Below are 27,834 nucleotides of genomic sequence, written 5' to 3'. Positions count from 1 at the left end.
GAATTTCTTGTCTGAATGTGCTGAATCAGACCTGGCATACAGGTCAGTCAATAACTTCCGATCGGCAATTTCAGATGGACATGACCATTTTGATGGGAAACCGGTGGGGATGCATCCCCTGGTTTGTAAGCTACTTAAGGGCGTCCGTGTTGCTAACCCTCCTTGGCCCAGAGGAGGAGGAGTAACATCCCTTTATGGGATGTTAAAGTTCTCTCTCTTTTGGAATCCTGGCCCGATAATGGTCATTTGTCTTTGAAACAGCTTTCTGCCAAGCTTACTATGTTACTGTGTCCCATATCATGTCGTAGAGTATCGGATGTTAGAGCCTTAAATTTAGCCGGTAGGATGTTTTCTCCACAGGGTGTTTCTTTTGTTATCACAAGACGGACTAAGACCATGTCTCGTTCAGTGGAGTATCCTGCTTTTCCACATAATACCAAATTATGCGCTTTACAGTGTTTAAAATGTTATGAAGAACGTACTATTGCATACAGAGCTGAACCTTTGGGTCAATTGCTTATTTCTGTTCAGAAACCTTTTAAACCAGTCGCTGCTGCTACCTTAGCCAGATGGGTTCGTTGGGTGATGTCAGAGGCTGGCATTGACATTTCTGTTTATGGTGCTCATTCCGCTAGGGGAGCCATGGCCTCTAAAGCATATTTGTTAGGATCCCGTTTGGAAGACATCTTCAAGGCTGCTGATTGGTCTTCTGATTCAATGTTTAAAATGTTTTATTCTAAACATATTCCTCATGTTTCGGATGCTGTGATTGAAGAGCTGTGATTGAAGAGCTTTGAACCAGCATAATCAGAAGCCTCCGGTCCTGCCATAGAATACAACATTTTCTAGCTATTGCGACAAGAATTTTAGATTCTATTAAGGACACGGAGGCGAGGATTATCCCACCCATTGGGACAGTTATGCAACTGTAAAGTTGTTTTGAAGTTATGTTGTTTAGCAACTGTTATGCCCACCCGATGAGAAATGAAGTTATGGGCTCCCTTTCTCAAACTTATTTTTCTGTTTTGTTGAAAGTAGGCTGAAACCGTCAACATTATCGGCGCCCTCTTGCTCTCCTTAACCTTTTTGTGCGCGTAAAACAGCCGCCATCTTGAACACCATGGCTTCCCTGCTCCCGCCGAGAGCCAGCGCGCCTCTCTCCCACTCCTAACTTCGCCGGCATCCCCCGCATACTGACAACCCCCCTGCCTGCACCTGCCGCGAATCATAAAACCCCTCTTCAGCGCTGCTCTGCCCCAGACCCTCGTCCTGTTCCCAGCGCGACACCTCCCCTCTTCCCATTTATGATCCCCGGCCCTTTGATGCAAACCCCATTTCCCCGTGTGCCCGTTTGTCTTCCCCGTTCCCAGGCCGACACCCAGCTCTGCCGATACCAATCCCTTGCCCCTCCCCGTACAATAGAAAGCTTCCCTCCTCAAAGGACCCCCGAGATGATCAAAGCCCCCCCATCCCACGAGATCCGATCGAAACCCACACACTCCGTGGATCGGCGGAATATCCAGCTGCGCGATGATCATCACCTGTTGTGAACGGGGCGGGGACTTCCACTGTAATCTTGCGTGGGAACGGGCTGGGAAGGGGGGGATTCTAAGGATGTCTTTCCGTACATCAAAGTATCGACGAAAATGTGTAACATGCAATAAACAGATAAACGTGTGTATAAGAGGCCAGGCCTCAGGGATGCAGTTAGAGCACCTCAGAACGATACCTTCTGTCCGTTTCGTTGTGTTCTCCTCCGGAGAGAATAAAATCCTTGTTTCCTGCCTTCCAGTCTCCAGCGCCTGCCTCTTCAATAGTTTAACTTCTTTGTGGGTTCAAGAGGCGACACCGCCGGGCAATACTTAAGGATCTTATATTCTGGTTGGTAGTGCCCCCCATTTAGTTTCTACAATTGGCGTCCCAAGCGTGGGGCCCATCAGCGACCCATGGATCCAGTGGGAGAGGTCCTGACGACAAAGTGAACGACTGCAACGATCGGGAACGCGTCTGTCCGATAGACCCTCGTCTGACAGCCGATCATCCGAACTTCACTGGTTCCGAACAGACCTCTCTCGAGTGATCTACGGTCCTGACTGGGAACCATCAGGAGTGCCGCGAGGATAACGAAGAAGAGAGGACGATCGGGCGCTGGATTCGGAAGACAGGAAACTGTCCATGCGGTCCGGGTAAGGTCGTGTCACCACGACAAGTTGCGAAAAAATTGCTTGATTGCTTGTTTGTTAAAAAAATACTAGTATTGCTCTTTTTATTTATTTAGAGATTCACTGTCTGCAAACGGAGAAACAACAGGCTCTCTCTTTGCAAGCAGTGGAGGATAGGTAGGGCAGAAGCCGTGCTTATTTTTTCTCCCCCACTCAATAATCACTTGAAACTGAACTGTTGTTCGCAAACTATTGTTTCCTGGAGATTCCCTGTCTGCAAACAGGGAAGAGACCACCCTTTTTGCAGATAGTGAAAAGGGTAGGTAACGCAGATCTTTGCGGACCTACTCATTCTCCCCATTGTTATTTATTGGTCTTTTGTTATCTTGATCCATGAGGTATTCACTGCCTGCAAACAACGTAGAATAGAAATATTCTGTCCAGTCTTTGCACCTAGTGATAAGATAGGCAGTGCTGACTTTTTAGTCCCTCGTTACGAGCCGTCATGTCTGTCTTCTCCCCACTGATTAGTAGCCTGTTTAGCCCGGACCGCCTATTAGAGATGGACCATCCAGCCCCACTGGAAGGCACCCCTAATAAGGACATGTTCATGAAGCATGGATTGACCGCTATAGCCTATAGTAAACTATGGCATAAATATACAAAAAAGGGTCAAGAAAGTCAATGGCCCCTGATAGGATCCTTCGATGATGATAAAATAAAAACGCTAGAAACTGCCCTGGGTAAAAACAAGACAACACCTACTATGCTTGACAGCTTCGGCATGTGGCGAAAAGAAACTGAACAACGTAAAAAGAAAACTGAGAGTAGGTTGGAAAAAGAGCTGCAAAAAGCAGCCCACCTAGCTGCTCAGAGACTAAAAAAGGAGATAAAAGAAAGAGAGAAAGCTAAACAGAAACTAGAAATGGAAACGCCAAGCCAGGGTCCGGTTAGAACCCCCTCCATGCTCTACCCTGATTTACCCTCGAAACGACAAGCCAATGAGGACCTGCTGTTAGGTCCTCCTATCATCTACATGCCCCCTCCATATGCCCCTTCTCAACCCTTGGCGCAGCATGCGCCACCCCCAGGTACAAACGAAGGTACCGCCACAGCGTCGGCCCCAATGGCCTCTGTGCCAGCCGAACCCCTTGTATTAAAACCCGCACCAACAACAACGTTAGACGACCATGAGACTCGAGGGGCTGGCCCTGCAAGAACAAACAGGCTAGACAAAGATGAGCGAGCGGGGATCGACAAAATAGCAAGGACACTGGTAGAAAGGAAGGATGATGAAGAGTACATCGCAGATATGTTCAGCTCGTATATAGGGAGTCACAGACGACATTTTACCGTACGACTGTGTTATCATGTCTTGAATGCATACGAGGACCGATATCGAGACAAAGGTCCCGAGAGTCTAAGGACTCTGTACCGGAAGGTCGATATCGGGGATGAGGGCGAGTGTGATGTGTCGGACCTCCTTACGCGTACGCTTGAGGTTTTCCGCCACCTCACTGAACGAAAACCGGGAGCTAAATCCGCAGCCCCCGTAGTGACTGAACCACCAACCGAGCAATCTAACACCATGATGCCAATACGTGAGGCTGCCCCTTACTGGGTTCCTCCTAGGGGTACAGGGACTCACGATGATGCAAACAACCAAGATGCGAAGGGAAGGGTAGTGTACAATTGGGTCTACCAGCCGTGGGACCGGCAAGAGATACTGACATTCCGGAAATCTCTACCCGACCTACGTAAAAACCCCACTGCCTTCTATACTGAATTGGGTACAGCCCTGGGTTCAACGATCATGACCCTGGCTGACATCGACTTGTTCTTCGGGTTATGTCTACCAGCTGATGTGTGGAAGCAAATCCGGAAAGTCGACCACCTTGAGCTGTTTGGACATACCTGGTCACAACTCGACGACCTGGACAAACAACGGGGACCAGGACAAAAGCCGTTGAAATCCATTCTAGACCTCCCAGATAAAATCGTAGAGAAATTAAAAACCCTAATCCCAGAAAAGAAAGTGGACTGGTCGATAGTAACAGCCTGTCGCCAAAAACCCCAGGAGGATGTATCGGAATACTTCTCCCGGTTTGAAACGGTGTTCTCCGATTACAGCGGCCAGGACATGACCACTGCAACCGGACACCATCTGTTTGTCCAGAATTATGTTAAGGGCCTATCATCGGAAATCTCCCAGAAACTACAGGCCAGCGAGAGTAGTTGGGCAGCCTCCAAACCTACAGCGATTCTCCAAATGGCCCAATATTATGAGCATCAGAAAAATGAAAACGATAGGGCGACAGAGAAAAAGAAGAAAGACTTAAAAGAGAGGGTGATGATTGCCAAACTGCAGGGGGTGACTATAGGACGAGACCAATACCGAGGAAACTACCAGACAAACGTCCCTAAGACTACATTTCCCCAGGACCGCACTCTGACTTCCTACAGTGGACGCACAGACCTTAGAGAAGACCAGTGCGCTTTCTGCAAAGGGACTGGCCATTGGAAATCCCAGTGCCCAGTTCTTCTGGAAATGATCAGAAACAAAGACCCCAGGGATGTAGCAAACGGACCGAGACCTAGGGGACAACACCGAGGGCCCCCAAATGACGCGACTAATGACAGATCAAGCAGACCAAATACGTTCGATCGACCCAGGCAGAACCAATATCAACAATCTGACTATGACGACACTCACACCTTCGCATAGGACAGCCAAGGGCGAGGGAGGGATCCAGTCGAGCTCTATGTTGACCAGCAGGGCCCTTATGTCACTGCTAAGGTCCTGGGTACCAAGTCTCCATTTCTGGTAGACACTGGCGCAACACGTAGTGCGTTATCTAAACGACTGATTCCAAGGGCACCCTTGTCTGGCTCACTCATAACATCGACAGGTTTCGATGGAACGCCCTCCACCAACCCTTTATCTGCCCCGATTCTCTTTGACGTAGAAAACAACACCACCGACACCACGTTCTTGCTTTCCTCCAATAGCCCTGACGCCATTATGGGACTTGACTTACTGAAACACTTCCGAGCGACGATTAGGTGTTCTCAAGATGGAGTTCGAGTGTTTCTTTACGACAACCCCGTTCTGCTTAGACATTGTTCCCCCCGACACATGTTTTCCATCACCGACGTTGACGCGTCCCTGCTTGACACTCTACCTCCGTATCTGTGGGCCAAAGCGGATTCGGACGTAGGGCGTATGTTAATTGACCCAGTGCACATTACTGTCCGACCAGACGCAACACTCCCAAAACTCCCACAATATCGGATATCGCCAGAGGGCGAGAAGGCATTGGTAATGATTATCCAGTCACTGATAGACGCAGGAGTGGTAGAGGAAGTGGTTAGCAACGTTTGCAACAGCCCTATCTTGCCCATTATCAAGAAGCAGGGAGAGGGAGATGAGAAAGCATACCGTTTCATCATCGACCTCCGAGAGATCAACAAAGTGGTGGTACCCCAGTACCCTGTGGTCTCAGACATCACCACCATCCTGACCTTGATTCCATCCACTGCCACCACCTTTTCCGTCATCGACCTCAAGAACGCATTCTTCTCCATCCCCATCCACCCGGACAGCCGATATCTCTTCGGCTTTACCCTAAAAGCCCGCTCATATAGGTTTTGCCGAGCTCCTCAAGGCTACACGGAAAGCCCTAGCATCTACAGCCAGGCCCTCAAAAGACAACTAGACCAAGTCCAGTTACCCGACGGGGTGGTGCTGGTACAATATGTCGATGACATCCTTTTGGCAGCCGACACCACCCCTCTAGCGGTTACCGCCACCATTCAACTCTTGCACTTCCTTGCGGAAAATGGCCACAAGGTCTCCAAGAAGAAGTTGCAATTCTGCCTACCCCAGGTCACTTACCTAGGCCACCTTTTGTCCAAAGATGGAAGAAAACTCACCCCTGATCGAATCCAAACCATTCTAGACACCCCTGTCCCAAAAACCCAGAAGCAGGTTCGCTCCCTATTAGGCCTCACCTCCTTCTGCCGACAATGGTTACCAAACTTCAGCCTCGTTGTAAAACCACTGCTTTCTCTGCTAAACAAAGACGTCCCTTTCCCACTCCCTTGGACTCCTGAGTGTCAAACTTCCTTCACAGAACTGCGAGATGCTCTTTGCTCAGCCCCTGTCCTGGGTACCCCTGATTACAGAAAGCCCTTCTCCCTTTACACTCACGAAAGGGAGGGGTGCGCTTTATCTGTCCTGACCCAGGCCATCGGCCATAAGCAACGACCGTGCGCTTACTTCTCTGCCACTCTTGACCCTGTCGCCAGAGCCTTGCCTGCCTGCCTTCGAGCTGTAGCTGCTGCTGCAGTCTCTATCCGACAGAGTGAGGGGATTGTACTCACGAATTCCCTCACGGTACTGGTACCCCATGCAGTCGACACCCTCCTGAACCAAACCAAGACGCAACATCTGACAAGTGCACGACTGACTGGATACGAACTGACCTTGCTTGCCCCCCATATCACCCTGAAAAGATGCACCACATTGAACCCAGCAACTCTGTTACCCTTGCCAGAGAACGATCCCAATGTGCACCCCGTACATGACTGCGTGACTCTTACGGACGAACAGACCAGGAGTAGGGTCGATCTCAGAGACACAGCTTTCCCTGACCCCGACGGGGAGTTGTGGGTGGACGGTTCTTGCATCAAACTCCCCGATGGTACCACTTCCGCTGCCTATGCAGTCACCACGGCTCGAACTATAGTAGAAACAGCCCGCATCACCCAGCGATCTGCCCAGGCAGCGGAACTGATTGCTTTGACACGAGCCTGCATCCTGGCAACAGGAACCACAGCGAACATTTACACCGACAGCCAGTATGCCTTCGGGGTGGTTCACCATTTTGGGCTCCTCTGGAGGGAGAGAGGATACTTGACCTCACACGGCACACCCATTTTGCACGGAGATTTAGTCTCCGCCTTAATCGAAGCTGTCCTCCTCCCCAACAAACTTGCCGTTATCAAATGCCAGGCACACAAGAAAGTAACAGACATTATTGGACAGGGAAATGCACTAGCCGACATCACCGCCCGAACGACAGCTGAAAATAGAACGACAACACATATGTACGTGACCAGGTCACAAGCAGAAAACTGGACTGACGCCAAGGACACAATTAGAGACATACAAACGACTAGCACACAACACGAATTGACTGAATGGACACGGGTGGGATTGAAAGACGATGAAGGCTGCTGGCGGACAAAAGACACGAACAGATGGTTGCTACCTGATTCGTACTTGATTCCCATATTAACCATGGCACACTCCCCTGCCCACATAGGATCAGCCCCCATGATCGAACTTGTCTCCAGGGTTTGGCACAATGACAAGATCCCAGATTCCGCCAAACGCCTGGTCCAACAATGCTTAATATGCCTGCAACACAACCCCGGGAAAGGAACTGTAGTACCCCGGGGGGGATTTGGGGTCCCAAACCACCCATTTGAAGTCCTGCAGATGGACTACATCCAGCTAGACAGATGCCAAGGCCTGAAATATGTACTAGTCGTGGTGTGCGCATTTAGCAAGTGGGTGGAAGCATATCCAACCCGTGACAACACCGCTATGGCCACTGCAAAGGTTCTGTTAAAGGAGTTTTTCCCCCGTTATGGCCTCTGCCGTGTTTTATGGAGTGATAATGGCCCCCACTTTGTAGCCAACGTTATCCAGCTCATCCTAAATGGGCTGGGTATTAAACAGAAATTCCACGCAGTCTTCCACCCTCAATCTGCTGGGCTTGTCGAACGACACAATGCCACACTAAAGCTTAAACTGGCCAAAATAGTGGCTACGACGGGCCTGAAATGGCCAGACGCCCTCCCATTGGCATTGCTATCGATGCGCTCTACCCCCACCCGACATCACTTAACCCCTTATGAAGTTGTCTTCGGTCGACCCATGAGCGTCTGGTCTGCCCCGAAACCAACTTCCATTCATGACGTTCCGGATGTCCTAATGTCTGATTATCTGTACAAATTGACTGAAACTTTGTCTGTCCTTCATCAGCAGGTGCAGCAGGCCATCCCCGATGCTTCCAGGGGTCCGGGTCACGCCATCCAGCCGGGGGACTTCGTGCTGATCCGAAATTTTCAACGATCAAAGAGTTTGGAACCCCGGTGGACGGGCCCCTGGCAAGTGCTGATCACCACTCGGACCGCACTTCGAGTGGAGGGGAAGAAACACTGGCTGCACGCTCACCACTGCAAAAAGGTCTCTCCAACCCTGGCCACGACAGACACCGTCAACACCCAAGAAGAGCTCCTGAACCAGGACCGACCATCGTTGAACTGCTACCCTGATACTGAGACACTTGAACTTTCAAAACATCCTGACCCCACTGTGCCATCTCGAGAAGGGTATTTCCTGCGTCGAAAGGAGGGAGCTTCGGCTAAGTAGGCCACGGACTAAGTTAAAGGATCTCAGAACGGTGACCCAAACTACCAAGGGTTACCTGGAGAGAAGCTAAAACTAAGTCTGTGGTCCTGCCCACTACCGAGCACCTTGAAGACGAAGATGATGGAAGCGCCAGATAAGAAGATGATGGAAGCGCCAAATAAGAAGCCGACGGAGACAGCAGGAAATACCCACTACAGAAATCCGAGAATAGACAGACTCCATAGCTCAAAGACAATTGCACTCTTCATCGTAATCCTCCTCTGTTTTCTCCTCATGACTACGCTCTGGATTATGGAAGAACATGCACCTGCTCACGAAACATTCCTAACCACTGCTCAGCCTACCACCATGAAGGAACATTATCTAATTTCGCTCTCTCCTCAACTAAGAGAGAGGCGAAAGGAGTTTTGGAACAACTCTTTCGTGCAGCTACTTCACCAGCACAATCTTGCCACCAATACCACCAACTGCTGGATCTGTGGGTTGCTACCCCATGCCACTGGACATTCAATACCATTCATCCCTTCACCCTTCTCTGTCCACGGCTCCTGCCTTGCTTGGCTGATCCTCCTGCAAGAAAGCTATACGGGCAATGCCACCTCCAGCAGAACTGCAGCACATTCTTCTCACGGGGCCGGGCGAAACAAGACAAAGACACACTTCTGCCCGCTGACCCCCAGCGACTCGAACCAAATGGACATTCCGACTAAAGAACGAATCGAAATGCAGGTGTTCAACAATCCAACCAGACCCACCTTCTCCTATCTGCGGAAACGAACGGCTGCCACTCTGACTGTGGCCCTGACGGTCATCAACGTCACAGGCCACATGTGTGTAGAAGGACTTGGGACACAGCTGGTGGGTCGCAGCGCTTGCCGCTTTACCAGAACTTTGGACTCCACGGATCCACCTTCCTTTGTGTCATCCCCAAACATGTACTTCATCTGCGGCACGAAGGCCTACACCTGGCTCCCCAAAGGCTGGGGGGGCACTTGCTACATCTCCTTCGTCCTTCCTCCGACTTATGTAGCCCCAGCGAATCACCACCGGCAAAAACGAGCCAAAGACATTGAACAAGCCGACTCAACAGGGGCGCAGTTCCTCGATGCTATGAAAGGACTCGTCCCCCTCTGGGGCCCGATGGCAAACAGCCGTGCCATCCGACATTTGACTCAGGCGGTCGAGACAACCATGAACATCACAGCGGGCATCTTTGCCAACAACACTGCCGAGCTCCAAGCGGTCCGTTTGGTGGCTCTGCAGAACCGCCTCGTTCTAGATGTGGTTCTGGCGGACCGTGGAGGAGCATGCCGCATTATTGGGTCCAGCTGTTGTACATACATACCGGACAACTCACCCTCAGTGTACAAAGCCATCGAACACCTTCACAGACTCTCTTCGGAAGTTCACCAAGAGCAAGAAGAATGGTCGCTTGGTGGTTGGTTCTGGGACACCGTCAAAAGCTGGGGCTGGAGACTGCTCACCATCATCCTGATTCCCGTAGTTATAATATGTGGCCTATGCTTAGGAATTCAATGTTTGCCACCTATGTGTTCTTTATGTGCGAGTTGTATTTTTCCCAAAACTGTGGACATTGGAAGCGAACATATGAGAGCATTGTATGATACCGAAGTTAGGAATTTGATGAAAATTGACATTGAGTAAGCAAGTTGGCTAGATATGTTGAAAAGGGAGGACTGTTGAAAGTAGGCTGAAACCGTCAACATTATCGGCGCCCTCTTGCTCTCCTTAACCTTTTTGTGCGCGTAAAACAGCCGCCATCTTGAACACCATGGCTTCCCTGCTCCCGCCGAGAGCCAGCGCGCCTCTCTCCCACTCCTAACTTCGCCGGCATCCCCCGCATACTGACAACCCCCCTGCCTGCACCTGCCGCGAATCATAAAACCCCTCTTCAGCGCTGCTCTGCCCCAGACCCTCGTCCTGTTCCCAGCGCGACACCTCCCCTCTTCCCATTTATGATCCCCGGCCCTTTGATGCAAACCCCATTTCCCCGTGTGCCCGTTTGTCTTCCCCGTTCCCAGGCCGACACCCAGCTCTGCCGATACCAATCCCTTGCCCCTCCCCGTACAATAGAAAGCTTCCCTCCTCAAAGGACCCCCGAGATGATCAAAGCCCCCCCCATCCCACGAGATCCGATCGAAACCCACACACTCCGTGGATCGGCGGAATATCCAGCTGCGCGATGATCATCACCTGTTGTGAACGGGGCGGGGACTTCCACTGTAATCTTGCGTGGGAACGGGCTGGGAAGGGGGGGATTCTAAGGATGTCTTTCCGTACATCAAAGTATCGACGAAAATGTGTAACATGCAATAAACAGATAAACGTGTGTATAAGAGGCCAGGCCTCAGGGATGCAGTTAGAGCACCTCAGAACGATACCTTCTGTCCGTTTCGTTGTGTTCTCCTCCGGAGAGAATAAAATCCTTGTTTCCTGCCTTCCAGTCTCCAGCGCCTGCCTCTTCAATAGTTTAACTTCTTTGTGGGTTCAAGAGGCGACACCGCCGGCAATACTTAAGGATCTTATATTCTGGTTGGTAGTGCCCCCCATTTAGTTTCTACAGTTTTAGGAAATTATTCTACCAAGAGTTGAATGTCTACTCCAGATGGAGCTACTGTACCGTCTTGACAGAAGAGGATTCCTTCGCTGGTTATGGATTATTCTCCGTTGAGAATTCCTACAGGAACTGTTCATCTCTCCGTTGAGAGTTTAAGACTTTGTTTGTTCTTATTGGACTGATTCGCGCAAAGAAAGAGGAGGCCAGATTAGGGTCTCTTTACTTTGTATGCTGATGTATGCTGTGATTGGCTGTATTGATAGAGGCGTGGTTCAAAGCCTCATGGGTATTGTGGTTTTTCAATACTGTAGTTTAACTTTCATTGGCTGCTGTATTTTGCAGTAAAGAAATGAGAAGGCATAATCCTCGCCTCTGTGTCCTTAATAGAATCTAAAATTCTTGTCGCGATAGCTAGAAAATGTTGTAATGCCGAGCAGAGCTGACGTTGCAGCTCTGTGGTGACCCGTGACCTCCTGGATCTGAAAGGTGAGAGGGGAGCCGCCAGGCCCTGGGACGCAACGCCCACGATGCCTCTGCATCAAGGAGAATCGCTGATTAATATCCGGGAGAGGTGTGGCGCTGCCCAGAGAACCTAGAAAGGCTGTGCATTGCAGGAGCAGGGACAGATGATCCAGCCAGAAGTCCCAATGGGATGGCAAAGCTCTGCTGTCGGAGGTGAAGCGAGGGTGAAAGAGGCTGCTGGTGCACTCGGTGAGGGCAACAGGTCCGAAGCTAGGCAACACAGTGACTGAGTAGTAAGCCTCGGACGATCCAACAGAGGCAATCCAACATTACCTAGAACACATACAAATGACATGGCTCACAAACGCACATATGGAGCACCTAATGGCTCCGTTCAACCCTAGTGAAATTCAAAGTGCTCTTAAAACAATGCTCACAGGCAGCGCGCCAGGAATAGATGGCCTCACAATCACTTTTTACAGTGCCTTTCAGGAATTACTTATCACCTACTTAATGTCTCTGAATGAGGAGAAGGTCAAGGCTGGAGAGATGCCCTATCTATGAGAGACGCACTAATAATCACACTCTTAAAACCTGGGAAATCCCTGGAAGCCTGCTCTTCATATAGGCCTTTATCGCTATTAAATGAGATACCAAGATTTTTGCCATAATCATGGCTAATCGCCTAGCCCCCCCAATACTCTTGGTTGTACAACCGGAGCAGGTTGGCTTTGTCCCCGGGTGCAGTACTACCTATAATCTTAGAACTATATTTGGGAGCTTCAAAGGATTGACCCAGCAGTTAGAGCTGCAGCAGTATTCCTAGACGCAGAAAAGTCGTTCAATTTAGTTGAATGGGCGTTCATGAAGGGAGTCCTGAGAAGAATTGGGGTAAGAGGGATATTTGTCCGACTGGTCATGGTGCTATATACAGTACCGGGTGCAAGAGTGCGGGTGGGCAATACTGTTACTCGCTCTATAGTTATCATGGGAGGAACCTGCCAAGGGTATCCACTATCCCCTCTCCTATACGCTCTTGAGGCAGAACCTCTCGTGTGCATTAAGGGAATACCATGGGCATAGGGCATTGAGATTCCCTGGGTACTGATTAACAGTTTTGGCATATGAAGATGGTACATTTTTATTTATTTATTTATAAAGTTTTATATTTGATATATGTCCGTGACCCCAAGAAGCACCTTAACTCCCATACTTATCAAAGTAACTCAATTAGGGCAGTTATCAGGTCTCAGAGTCAATAGGTCAAAATCCATAATTTTTCCTCGAACCCCACACATTACCCCAATACAGCTGGACTTTCCCATGCAATGGTCAACAGACTCAATACGCTACCTAGGAGTACAAATTCACAAAGACCCTGGAATAGTACTAGCCAATAATTTTGGGAGGGATATTTCTAAACTGGAGGATGACATAGACCGATGGATCTGACTGCCCCTCACTGCTTGGATGCATTTCTATTATGAAAATGGTCATCCCGCCTTGATTCCTATTCCTATTTCAAAATATACTAATGACACTGCCAAGACACATATTAACTGTACTGTGATCCCTGATGATTAGGCTGGCAAGTAGCCGAGGGTTAGGTGTGAAACACCAACGTTAGCATATGGCATGGGTGGCCTAAACATCAGACCTTGAACTGTACTATAGGGTAGCTCAAGCCTCTCATGCATATATCTGGATGCATGGCCCGAAGGTATTGCCACACATGTACATAGAAAGAGACGCTGCTAACCCCGGCATTCTACCTCAGGTGGCCTATAATAACTCCAATAGACTGTCCTAGGCTCCTTAAAATCCACAACGCACGGAAAGCTTTGCTTGAGGAACAGACAGGCGCACTGCTGTACTCACCATCAACCCCACTGGAGTGGTGTCCCTGGTTCCCGACAGGAAGAGAAAGAGAAGTAGTTCGGACATTACGAAAGTTGGGTATATTGAAGTCAGGCAACTTCTTCCACAATGGAGTGGTATGTAAGTGGGAAGACATACTAAAAGAGGTGATAGCTCTATCGCTCCTAGACCAATTTCAATACCTCAGAACTAGGCATGGTTGGTGAGACCAACTGGGAGACGAGTTGCAGGAACACAGTAGAGATGCCAATGCTCACGAATATTATACATGCGAACACCCCCAAAAAGTTAGTGACCAGATTGTACAGTTATGCACAGGAAGCCAAAAAAATCACAGCAAATGAATGTACGACAGGACTGGCAAAAGGTTCTAAGTGATAAAAGTTGGCAGCATTGCTGCACTGTCACCAAACGCATATCCCTAAACAGTAGACATCGATAAGTACATTTTAAATATATAAATAGAGTGTATTACATGCCAGAGAAGCTCTTCAAATATGGACAGCGAGACTTGGCAGAATGCCACCGCTGCCCAGAGCAAGTAGCTGGATTCATACATGCGTGGTACTGCCGTGGAATTCTGAGAAACTGGAGGAAGATATTTCAGACACTAAGTGAGATCACGGGGCATACCCTTGAACCTAATACGCTGCTTGCTCTTCTAGCTTATGATATTAAAGTGGATAAAAGCATAAGGAAACTGATAGCAATGAGGTTATTACTGGCTAAACGTAGAGTGGCGATGCGATGGGATAAAGGCCCATTGCCAACAATAGATGAGTGGATCACAGACATGCTTTATTGTTATTCACAATCGGATACATCTTGGGCCATATGTAGGTAATCACTATTTACCGATTTTTAAATACCGAATTTTACCGATTCGGTATTTGAAAATAGATAAATAGTATGTACGTAATAATTCGGTAAATTTTACCGAATCTGTAATTTTTGGTATTACCGATTCGGTATTTACCGATTCGGTAATTCCTATTCATTCCTATGGGCCTGGAGGCCCATAGGAATGAATGGGAAGCCATTCACTATTACCGATTCGGTAAATACCGAATCGGTACTAGGGGGAACATATCCAAGGGTGGCAGGGTGTCACATTGACACCCTGTTGCACCCCTGAATCGTGCATGTGTGCACATGTGGCACACATACATGCCCTAAGGGCACACATACATGCCCTAAGGGCATGTATGTCTGCCACATGGCACTGACAAAAAAGCAAAAAAATGCTTTTTTAAAGTTATTCGGTATATACCACCAACTTGGTGGAAAATAACGAATCCTGAATGCAAAAATGCACTGACTTGAGTGCATCCTACATAGGTTTCAGGATTCGGTAATTTACCGAATGGGAATTTTAAGAATTCGGTAATTTACCGATTCCTTAAATAACCGATTCGGTAAATTACAGAATCCTTGACACCTGCCTCCTACATCTCAAATCTCTAAATACCGGTCGGTAATGGTGAAATTTACCGAATTTCACCGTTACCGACCGGTATTGCCTCACCTACATATGGCACCTAATGAGTTACTGCCCCCTCGGAACTGACCTAAAAGCTTCAGGGGATTATACCAGCATTATCTAGTGGGTAAGGAAACAGGGGAACCAGAAGGTGAAAATGCGGGCGACTGATCAGCTACACTAATTGTTGAGAATCATCAGAGGTCTAGTTGTACTGTTATTGATAACACCTACATGCGGTGAACCTCTATTAACTACTGGTCAAGTCACTGATATTAGATGTAGCCTACTCAATTATTTGAACCATATAACTTATGAGTGCCATAACATGATTGTATACAATGTACTGGACACAGTTGATACAGAATTGAGTATATCCAGTAAAATGATATTACAGCACTTTATGTTGTGCTATTGTCAAATCAATAAATAAAATATATATTTTTTAAAATACTTAAACACATAAAACAAGAATCTTTTTTTTTTTAAATAAGATGCGCTTTTTTTATATTATCAGGTAAAAGACAGTTAAATAAAATTAGTGCAAATACCCTTTTAATTTCTAAACTTGATTTAACGCAATACGTTTCCATTTCGTTGGCCAAATGGTCGATGAGATTATAGGGATACGGGATCCCAAAATAATCAGCCTCCTCCTGCAGTGCAATCTGAGTTTGATGGTCTGTAGGAACCGCAACTTCCCCATGGAGGTAATCTAGAATGTATCTGAAGAGGTTTCCATTCCGATTAATAAGGCAAGCACCTACAACAGAAAAATACAAATAAAGATAACACAAGGAACAATTTACTACTACTGCACAAATATGGGAATGTAGATCTAAATATTGGCAAGCAAAAAGGCTATGTTCCATTAAAATTGTTGTGTGTTATGTTAGACATGAAGTTTGTCTGCTACTCACTGCAGCTACCTCTTCATCATTGGGGCTTCAAGCTCTTTTGTAGTAATGGGAACTCTCAGTTTTACTGAAGAGGCATTAAGGGAAATATGTGAGGCGTTAAATTGTTTATTAAACTAACCCATCAAGCGGAACCCAAAAATTAAAGTTATACTTTTTTGTCTTCAGAATTGTGGTATTCACACCAGCGTAGGCATTACTTTTGACTAAATGGACTAAATACTTATGTTAACAAGCAACTATGCAGTATGATTTCAGATACCAATGTTCTGACTGCAATTGTAAATAAAGACCCCTTTCCCAGCATGTTTGATGCAGTACATGTTAACAACATGAGCTATTTCTGGATCATTATACTTGATAACTGGATCCAGTCATATGTGCAGCTACTGAGCTTCAATGTACTCTAACAACATAGCTTAAGGACTTTATACGTATAATGCATGAGAACAACTTAAGCCCTATTTTCAGCTAGTAAAACAAAACCTTGAATGTACAAAAGAAAGTGACATATGTGAAAAGAATAAATGAAGGCCCCTGCCCATTCTCGGGCTCTACACTAAGCAACCATTGATGAAGATAGTGACATTCAGAGAATTAAGACATATTCAACAAAATACGTTATCCTGTGCTTTCTGCCAAAGAGCACGGAACAGTTTTGAAACCCGATTAGTACAGTTTGACAATCATTTTTGGGATTAGTTTGCCAACCTATCAGATTAGCATTTTTATCACCATTTTAACAAAATAGGATATTTTTGGTCACCAAAACTAAAAGCACAAATTACTAATCTCTATTTCCCATTGTCACAGATCCAGTGTATGTCCCTCTCCTGCTCACCCACTTTCCACTTTTTTCTACAAGGCTTGTGCTGACTCAAATGCTCACTCATGCAGTAGGTTCAGAGCACACAGCAACAGCTGAATGGTGCTGGTTACTCAAATGGTGTCCAACAGATTAGCAGCAGATCCTTCAGAGGTCCTCCTAGTCCACATGCTACGGTACTAAGGGCGAGCATGAGAAGAACAGAATGGGTGGGAGGACAGCAGGGATTAAAGAAGGAGAGAAATGGGAGGCAGCGGAAGACCGGGAGAGACTGAAAGGACATTGAAAGTCTGAGGAGAGGATGAGGAAACCTTGCATTGCACTGAAATTATATCAGACGCATTGTTACTTAACTAGCAGTTCTGAGCTATCCCACTGAAAAACATAAGACAACGTATCTTACTTCCACAGTGGCATCCTTTAAAGCCCCAATAAATAACAGTTGTTACCATAATAAGTCTGGGGTACACATTGCAATGGTCCACCAATCAGAAAGGTTGAGAGAGTGGGAGATTAGAACAAGGAACTCCCAATTCAAAAACATACTGAAGATAAAGACTTACCTTAAACAATAACCCTTCAGGAGAAATAACATGTTAAAAAGTTCAGAATGGTTGAAGATCGTTTGATGAACTTAGGTTTAACCTATTTCAGCAAACATTTAAGATATTCTTTAAAGGAGTCCCTACCTCAAACATATGCCAGAAGGGTGTTACAAGTCCCAAGCAGTGAGTTTATAGGGGCTCGGAACACTAATGTAACTTGCAACATACCTTTTATGTATGGAAAGGGGTATTTAACAGATGGGAACTGTTAATTTACAGTGCAAATTCGGATGAAAGGATTATGAATAAAAAAAAGAAACATCTTCAGCTTTTCTGTTAGTTACTAATGTGTTCAGGCAGATTCGCTGCTTCAAGTATCTTGCACTGAGATGACAGACCTCCAATGTAATGTAGAGTAGGAATGTCACAGCTTGACTGTTAAGAGGAAAAATGACACATTCTTTATAGACATGAAAGGTCTCCCAATTGCTGTAACATAATTAATGTTGTGTGGTTGAGGTGACCTGGATCACAGCATTGTAAAAATACTTAGGGGTAATTGAATACATTACTTTTGTTTCTTGTTTACCATGTTCATCTTTCTTGAGAGGAAAACGGCCGCTGAACATGGCTGCCAGCATTGAATCCTTGAAACGACAAAGAGATTCCCGTCTTGCAGTGAAAATACAGCCTCCAACGTTGAGCCGCAGAACTTCAGAAATGTCATCTTGACCAAATCCATTATTTTCGGTCACTGTTGAGCTTGTAGCATGCTGGTCACTGACATCACCTTTCACTGCACACGCAGACAGGCCGCAGGGGGTCTGGAAAGCTTCCATTTGATGCTTTGTCTGGATTACCTTTGAACAGAGTAACAAAGTGTTAAAACGCTGACCTACAAATTAAATTACAATACACTGCTAGGTTCACTCATTGGAAATTCTGGAGTGTAAGTAAAGGTCAAATAGTTCTAGATGATTTTGAAAGCGAAAGTGTACTGGGCTTTAGAAAATACCTATTGTGTACTCAGATTGGTAAAGCTGTGCAGAACTGCTCCTTGAAATATTTATTTTACAATTTGCCAGATTCTAGCACATATTGGACTCCGAGATCTGTAGTTGTAGTGAAAGGGGCACTCTTTTGGTTTGGCACCCTATGATGACCTTCAACTACCATCATTTTAACTGACTTTAGTGTGTTATTTTACCCTAGCCTTAATGTAGGACGGTCCTGTTTTCTGACTTTGCCTTGTTTCAGCTTTTGTACGTGCACAGCAGTGTTTGCAAGTTGTTTGGGTTACTACTGGATTCGACATGGCCTCATGTCATCTTGTTTTCTCGCTTTGCCTTGCTGCTCGCACATAGATGCAAAGTGGGGAGGGCATGTTTCTGCTCCTTACTTGTTTTTCACTCTTCACTGACCAGAGTGAACTGGATATTATCCATAGAATGTGCAACTCTGTCTCAAAGTAAAAATACGGGAGCTTGGCCAGCCTTCGACTTTACCTTGACACAGACTGGTACAGCCAGCTCGGTTCTCTCATGAGAAGGGGGACGAGGCTTTTAGAAGTTTCGCCTCACATTGAGTAATGGTATTAAAGCTGGTAGCCTTCAGGGGCCAGGTGGAAGCTCACCACAGAATAGACGTATTGCTGTGGAGGTGATGGAATTTGAGTCTTGATCGAACTGGGCTGGGCTGGTGAATGGCTCCCCCAGCTTGAGTTGGCAAAGATGTTGCTTAATCAACCGGTGAGGTGTTCCTAACCATTTTGTATATATATTTTCTACTCTTTGCTACATGTATATACTGCATTTTATTCTAATTGTACATTTTTGACACTTGACATTTGGGAATCTGCATTTACTGATATATTTGGCCTACCATTCTAAAATGTTGCATTAATAAACGTGTGTGTGTTATTTTACATGCACCTGGATTTGTTTTCTTGCCTCGCCTAAAGGGAGTGCTGCATCCTTTACTTGTCTTTAGGGAGTGCTGCTCAAAGTGTATTATTTAAAGGTGCAGTGGTATATTTGCCTCCAAAGTGGGAGTGCAGGGTTTGGGTGTGTCCTTTTAGTGAAAAGCACATTCGTTACAGTAGTGTTACTAAATGGGTTTCAAAATAGTTTTTTTCTGCATCAAATGATCAGTAGATCTACAGAACTGAATATGTATAGAATTAAGCAATTTTCTTCACGAGCAAAGACTTGGGGGCAAAGGTAATAAAAACCACACACATCTCAGTTGAATAATATGTATTGTAGCAATCAGCGTGTTCATTGCTTTATTACTCATGAATTACTTTATCAACACTGGCGATACGAAGGGGCACCCTGATGGGAGATCAATGCTCGTTCGGAGAAGCTGTTGATGCCAGACTCCCCGTGCCTAGTCCAGAGCCACCAAAATGGACCTGGTTGTTCTTGATTTTCTTGAAAATTCTGGGCAGAAGTAGCAAGGGTGGAAAGGTGTTTAGGAGACCTGTGCTCCACCCGAGACAAAAGTGTGGCCAAGCGATAGCCACCTTGGAAACTCCAGCGCGAAAAATGCTGACATTGCATGTTCTCTTCTTAGGCGAACAAATCTAACAAAGGCTATCTCCACTGCTTAAAGAGACCTTGCGCCACCTCAGATTGAATGCCCCATTCTTGATCTGCTAGGCATCGGCGGCTGAGCTCGTCTACCCAAATATTCAGAGAACCCGCCAGGTGTTGAACCACCAGGGTTATGCCCTGCTGTTCTAGCCATGTCCAGAGACGCAGGACCTCTTGACAAAGGGTCCATGATCCCACCCCACCCGCTTGCTGCAGTATTATGTGTCGACACCGGCACTAACTTCCCCTTTACAGAGGGAAGAAATTATTTAAATGTCAAGCGAATGGCTCGAAGCTCCAAATTGATGTGGCGCCCTGATTTCACCAGAGACCAGTGTCACCTGCTCTCCACCTCTTTCAGAAGGCTGCCCCATCCCAGGAGTGACTTATCTGTCACTACTGTGAGATCTGGTTGGGGAAGGAAGGGAGTTTGCCTCTGTCCCATTCCTGGTTTGTGAACCACAAACGCAGGTGTTTTGCAGTTCCCTTCAAGATCTAGACCACATCGGAGAGATTCCCCTTATGCTGCACCCACTGGAACTTCAGGTCCCACTGCAGAGCCCACATATGCCATCTAGCATGACTTACCAACAGGATACAGGAAGACATGAGCCCCAGTAGCCTCAGTGTCATTCTCACCGAAATCCAGGATAGAGACTGAAACATCGGTATCATAATTCCACATTTGAAAAGCGCAAACTTATCACCCCTTAGGGTATCCAGGCACTGGGGGAGGAGGGAGGGTGTGTCAGGGAGATTAAGTGACCTATTGCTCAGTCTCACATGATGCTGAGCTGCTGCATCGAACCGTGTGCCCGGAGTCAGCCAGTTTGGCCTCTGCGCCACATATGTTATTTAGAACTTGATATGGTGCACGACTCGTCCCCATAAGGACATCTCAGGTATCGGGTATCATAGCCTGAATATCCTGGACTCACTGCTCGGGAGGATAAGCCCAATGCTGCACGGGGTCCAGAACAGCCTGGATGAAGGGGAACAGCTGACGGGCACTACATATATAGTGTTCAGTTTGACACTATTCAGATTTGCGGTCTAAATTAACTCTCCTGACCCAGAAGCCCTCATACATAACATTCACTAGAACGCATCTACTACCCCAATCTTCAAAACCGAAAAACCAATGCAGCTCAAAGCTACTAAGTAAAACTGAGGTGACCTAGCTGAGATGAAATGTTCAGTCCATACCTTGTGATGTCAAGAATGTAAACCACATACTGAAGAGTTCAAGATGTGCTATAGGAAACCAAGGGAAAGTCCACCATGGAACCACAAAAAAGCAACAGAAAAAAAGCTTTCCTCTCAATATGCATCAGTTAGTGCCCCACTCAATAGAGTGAGATATTCAACATTCACCAGGAACCTCTAATAGAGATGCACTGAAAACGAATCACTGTGAAAACTTACCGGAGGTTTTTGAATGCAAAATAAAATAGGTAACTCCTTCGCCAACAAACCAGAAGCCCCTCACTATCATATTATCCCTCCACCTACAATCTATCTCTCTACTGTTTAACCCATGGAGACAGAAGAGAAGTTGAGAATTGCCTTGAAGATAAGAGGTCCAATCCTCTAAAACTCATTAATCAATCCATCCCTGTGCACATCTTCCCAGCAGGTCATTTATTTTAAAAGTGATCGGTGTCCAGGACAGCATCGTCTTTGTTAATCAGGTACCGAATCCCAACTTGGGAGGAGCGGGTGGGGGGTCAATAACCAATTAATGGTTAGTGACAGCAACTGCAGTCACAAATCACTGATACACCCAATTCACAATGCAAATAAGAGGCGGGTACCATTTTCACTCTCCCACTTTGTGTTCGAGATCAGAAAGGGTACAAAATCTTTGTGCAAATCGGAATGACTTGCGACTCACAAAAGGAGTTTTGTACATTTAAAATAAGGATTTTGCAGTTGCAAACCCATCTGCGAACGGCAGACTTTGCAACCGCACAATGCCTTCACACATCAGGCCCTTACATCTCCAAATCCCCTTATAATGCAACAATATCCACAACATGGTTTCGAAGACAGCATGAAGTGCTCACATATTTAGTTAGTCTACGAGAAAAATAAAGACTATACTGTACGCAAATGTGAATCAGCCAATTTAGTGTGTACTCAACACACCAATATGCACTATGGCATGATTGTGAGATTATCTACACTAAATCTAATGTGCCTCTGGCCAGCTCATTTTCCAAAGAAAATCAGATCCTGGTGTGATATTAGGTGCTGTTCTGTATTTGCAGTCTACTTTATTTATGTTGGTTGCTCACGTTCATCCGAAGAAGCTTTACATGCCAAAGGCCACTGTACCCAATAATGGTTGGTGTGAAATAACATTGCTGTCTTCCAATCACTGAGACAATTTCAATAAGCATTACTTTATGGGGCCTGCCTTTCACCTTGTATTAATTGATATGTATGACTTGTAACTAATTTCTAACCAATTGCATTTAAAGGGTTCTTTCTTAGGCATGGCATCATGCCAGATGCCTTTGCAAAGTCCAAGTATACAAAGTTAACATTCTAATCTAGTGCTACACTTTGACTGGCCTATGTAATGTCCACTCAGCCCGGTAAGCCCAACCCCTCACCTTACGTCAAACTGTCGAAGATCATACACACAAACCTTAATGGATATAAGCAACAACATAGCTACATAGTGTTATACCCGGTTCTATGACACCGCCTTGACAGGTAATGCTCACGACGTGAGATCCTTTCTGGACACAGTGGAGTTACGTACTCTATCATTGGATAAGACCCTGGAGCTGGACACTCCTATAGCAGAAGACGAAATACGGGACGCACTACGTGCCTTGTCCTCGGGTAAGACCCCGGGATTAGACGGACTCCAAACAGAATTTTTCAAAACTTATGCAGAACATTTGGTACCGCAACTGCACTCGGTGTTCCTGGAGACAATCTCGGAGGGGATTCTGCCTCCATCCATGCGAACGGCTAATGTGGTGTCTTTGTCCAAACCAGGTAAGGACCCCGTGTCTCCTGGCTCCTACCGCCGATTGCTATCTTGAACTCGCATTATAAGATCCTGGCGAAGGTCTTGGCCAATCCGCTAGCCCTGCTAGGCCCTGATTTTGTACATTCTGACCAGAATGGATTCGTCCCACAGCCCTGAACCTACGCCGCTACTTTCGGGAGGTGGAATATGCCCCAACCGTCTGGCCGCGCTCCGGTTGCATGATATTAGACCTAGAGAAGGCCTTCGATTTGCTGGCCTGGAATTTCCTCTTTGCGGCCCTGACACGCTTTGGGGTTGGCCCCTACTTCCTCAGCTTGGTATGGTAGTTATACTGTAATCCATCAGTTCGGGTTCGAACATTCCCATATCTCTCTGATCAGGTTCAAGTACAGCGAGGGACACCGCAGGGGTGCCCGTTGTCCCCATTACTATATGAGATTTCGACAGTTACCATTTTCCATACTCCATCAGGTCTACCTTACCCCGGCCCACATCAACAGGCATTTCCTCAGCGTAGATGCGGCTGTTCCCAGATGCCGACAATTGGATGCTGACCAAATACATATGCTTTGGGGGTGTCCAGTCCTGACTGACTATAGGAACACGGCTACCACTACTCTTGTGAGCTGCACCTCCCACACCATTCCCCTGACCTGGGAAGCACATGTGTTACACCTCTTCAGTAGAAACAAGAAATCCAGAGCTGCCACGTGGTGTCTAGATCTCGGTCTCATAACGGCCAAACGCTTGCTTACCAAGCGATGGAAATCTCGCCTTCCGCCGCACCCTCTTGCCTGGCGCAGTTCCTTACTCAATTGGCTAAGGGCGGAGGATGCAGTATTACGCAGAGAGGACCTGCTTGGCATACGTATGTTCCCCCTGGCACCCCAATGGGATGAGATGATTTCCAGACTTTCGGGGGCAGACACAGACACTGGATCCCCAATTGCATCAAAGAGGCTCATCACTCAGGGCAACGCTCCCCCCCTCGCAGACGTAAATGCGGAACACCACCGACACTCAGACAGTCACCGCCCCAGTGCCACAGGCTCCTGCCACCAAGTGTCTGAGGCCCTCCAGCGAATTTAGATAAGGCGGCAGGTCTTGCACGACTCTACCCTGCCCTTCCTTCGCTTTTGTTGTTCTCATTTTGTTGCACCCTATGTCCCAGGTTATGTTTGAACTGTACTGTTCCTAAACTACTCGCATATTATCTGATGTGTAGATTTAGCAGCACTATTTTGCCCTCCTTGAGCTATTGCCACAAGATTGGTTATAATTAACGCAACCCTGTATTTGCACTGTTATGTCGTCCCTAGTCATAGTGTACCTTGCCACTGGCAATTAATTCTCCCCCCCCCCCCTTTTTTTCCCATCAGTTACATGAATGCTGCTCTGATTGTAAGGTTTTACTGAGCGATGTGCAAGACAAACAAAAAATGGTAACTAAAAATGATTCAAACAAAAAAAAACATAGCTACATAGCGTGTTCTTACTGCACTGACCATGCTGAATCGGGGATCATTTAAGTGCAAACCAATTGCTCTACTTGTATGTCCTTAATTTCCAATTAAAGGTAGTAACATTTGAAGAGAAATTTGGATATATTTGTGTAGGAAGTGTAATCATCATCATCCAACTCTCAAAACTAGCAACAAGAATACTTCGGGCAGCAAAACACAGGTTAATTAAAACGTTTGGAAAAAATAATGTTTACTTCATCTGCGGCTACTGGATACCCAATGTCCAATAACACTGGGTGCATATGTGTAAGTCTTCATTCTCTTTAGCTCTAAATAAGTCTATCTACTCATGATAGCTAAAGAACTCCAAGCATTAGGTAAGTGTCTGGGGTATGAATAAGCATATATTCAAAAATACTAGTTAGCTCCCCATCCCTTTAAAGGTAAATGACAGGAGCTCTGCCCTTTTATGAAAGTAGAAGATTGACTAGTATTGGCAAACCTACATAAAATAGGAGTAAAAACTAAAAGGAACATCTAAACGCAAGTGTGTATACTGCCACCTTTAGATTTAGTGTGAGGGATGAACAGAAACATAATCCAAGCAAACCTGTAGGTAGATTTCTCCAAAAAACAAGATTTGACTTGATGGGTATTCCACTGAAGTCAACCATGAAGATCTTCATCGTTTATCAGCAACAAAGCGCCATATCTAAAAAGAAAAACATAATTATAACAAATCCGTCTACAACCATAGTACAGCATCTCTAAAAAAATTACACTGAGGATCTTATCTCTGGTAACAAGACAACTCATTAGAGCAGAATAAGCAATCATCGTCAAATATGTAAAGCGGTTAAGAAAAACGGCAGAGGATCAGGACCTTGCAAATATAGTGGAATTATTTGGTCTGCATTTGTATGAAACTTATTTGAAAGGGAAAGGATCTTTGCATTGCTCCATCCCAGCATCTGCCCTAGAACAGAGGCTGCTAGATCCTGTGTAGACCCAAAAACGAGGGACTGTCATGCGTTTCTTGCATGGCCCATTGTAGCTTTTTCGGTTAGCCTTGTACATGTTGTAGGCCACAATTCTTTTGCACATGTTACTGCATAGGCACGCTTGCTTTTTGGAACAATGCATTTTCACACAGAACCAGCATATGTTCTGTTCTTTTATTGGAATTTAGTCTGAATACCACAGACTACGTCAAACAACAATGTCACTTGTTATTCTCTCTGGTCAGTCACTAGCACCGAGACATAACTTGAGAATGCAGCTGCGGTTTGTGAGCAAGCATGTCCTGTCATATAACTGAGGACAGGAGTTTAAAATTCACGAACTGAGCGAAGGTCCAGAGGCAAGATCGCCACGTCAGCCCAGTTGTAGAACATCGATCTATGTATGCTAAGGTACAGGGTCCACCACTCATCCCACAGATATTTGATATATAATCATTAGCTTCAGTAGAAAGATGGGGGGGGGGGGGACATAGGTAAGACTACTCTGTCTCATAACATGACAGGGCTTTTTATGGTATATGGTTTGTTAACCATGCTAGTGATATTTTTGCTATCCATTTGTTTTTAATTATGGTGCAAATACTGCCTCTTACAGCATGATAGTTTAAATAAATATTCTTAACTACCTTCGTGTCTCTTGTTTATCATATTGTGGACAAGTATGAGTGTGAAAGTTTGTGTACGGATATCGTGAACCCTGAGAGGGTCAAGAGTGTTGTGTTATGGAATGCTGATGTTGTATGGTCCCAAGCATAGTTCCTTTCCTGAGCAGAATCCCTGCAACATGCAGCTGCCAACGCTTTGGTCAGGTATTTACTTGCGGAAACCCAGAGTACTGCTTGTGCTTGTCCACAATACCATCGCACCTTTGTATCCGACATGTCTGTCGTGTTGGGGATCCTCCACACTTTTTAGGTAGCACCTAGCTCTGTTGGATGTCAAGCTTAAATATCAATTGGTTTTATACCATGTTTGTGCTACAGTTTGAATCCGTTATAAAATTACTTTTGGCACAACCTATTGCGGTCAACTGCGGATAGGCAATATATGCATATTTACAACAATATGCAGACCTTAATGCAGGAGCTTCTACAACTTGTGGTGTAGAAGAGGGCGTTGCATTCTGCATTGAAGTTTTTTTATTTCTGGGTCACACTTCCGGCTGTGAACGCTTTTCATGAATGCGCTATACCCCGGCACCTGCAGCATATCAACTTTATGCTGTTGAAATTCCTCTTACAGTCTGTGAGCACAAGACTTGGTTTAATGGGGCCCTTCCCAATGTGCCTGGACCAGTTCGGATGAGTACTCTCAGTAATGATGGGGCCACTTTTTCCAGCACTGGCTGAATATAAACCATATCCAGATTTAGGTAATTTTAATCTAGTACAAACCCATGCTTTGTATAATGTTCTTGTTGTCCTATAGCGACAGCTAACTCAATTTAGTCCATGTACATTACTTGCTGGGCCAGCTAGATGTGGCCTGCAAGCTCAAGCCCAGTTGCCTGCAGCGCCTGTAATAAGTTCTGAAATTGTATATTCAGTTATGAGCAAACGGCCCACTTCTAGGGAGGAAATATGGATTTGGATTGCCGAAAAAAAAACCTTTGTAACTTGACGGTGTTCCCCCTTACAGGACCACAAGTGGAGAATTTTAAATGTGTGCTTACCCACTGGATCCACTCTATCTAACTGCAACTATTGGGGGACTATTGTGCGACAGTCTACACTCCTTGTCATGGCATTCCCTTCATGGCTGTTCTACCGAATGCCCTCAAACAAATACAGATAGAGCATGGAGCAGGTCCTGCCGTCGATTTAGGGATGATACTGTTGGGTAATTTGTTTCTGAAAGGTTTCTTTTTAATGTTACAGGTGAAGCCACGTCTTTGGCTATATGCCAGCTACTTGCCGCGATGGCAGTAGCCAAACGTGAATTTCTGTTATCATTGCTAATCTATATAGGTCTTTAGGATGCAATAGTCTGGGAACGAGACCTTCAGTACTGTCACTTGGCAGGCCTAGCTCAGAAAAGGATGCCAGACCAGACCATGAGTTTGCTACAAGCCATGGGCTAAATCTAAACCACTACAACAGAATGGTAGACCGCCCGGTAGTACTCTGAAAGGCAATACGATTTTTGCGACTGCACAAAAATATAGACTCCAGACATTTATCTGGCATCTGATACACATTCTCCTTGTTCCTTTCAGGAATCGTCTGATGGCACAATGCATTTTCACACAGAACCAGCATATGTTTTCGTGTTCTGTTCTTTTATTGGAATTTAGTCTGAATACCACAGACTACGTCAAACAACAATGCCACTTGTTATTCTCTCTGGTCAGACACTAGCACCTAGACATATTCTACTATTATACTATGAATTTACCAATGAGGGAAAGAGGCTTTCCCCTAATTTCTTTGAGAAATGTACGCAATTTCAACCTCCAAAC

At 46.0% G+C, this 27,834-nt stretch overlaps 1 protein-coding gene across 4 annotated transcripts in view; it reads right to left on the bottom strand.

The window, feature by feature from the left end:
- Positions 1-27,834, bottom strand: part of KCTD18 (potassium channel tetramerization domain containing 18) — a 284,906-nt gene that overhangs the window by 202,867 nt on the left and 54,205 nt on the right. For all 4 annotated transcript variants that reach the window (XM_078680493.1, XM_078680490.1, XM_078680494.1 and 1 more), the window contains 3 exons: positions 24,965-25,066; positions 17,880-18,150; positions 15,554-15,765 (listed from right to left, as the gene is read on the bottom strand). In XM_078680493.1, the coding sequence (XP_078536619.1) occupies positions 15,554-15,765; positions 17,880-18,129 (462 nt within the window). In that variant the 5' untranslated portion in view covers positions 18,130-18,150; positions 24,965-25,066. The remainder of the gene's footprint in view (positions 1-15,553; positions 15,766-17,879; positions 18,151-24,964; positions 25,067-27,834) is intronic.

The sequence above is a fragment of the Lissotriton helveticus genome, chromosome 3_1 (assembly GCF_964261635.1).
Source record: "Lissotriton helveticus chromosome 3_1, aLisHel1.1, whole genome shotgun sequence".
Classification (NCBI taxonomy): domain Eukaryota; kingdom Metazoa; phylum Chordata; class Amphibia; order Caudata; family Salamandridae; genus Lissotriton; species Lissotriton helveticus.
Note: the sequence above shows the minus strand (reverse complement) of the source record. Positions and strands in the feature narration are given on the sequence as shown.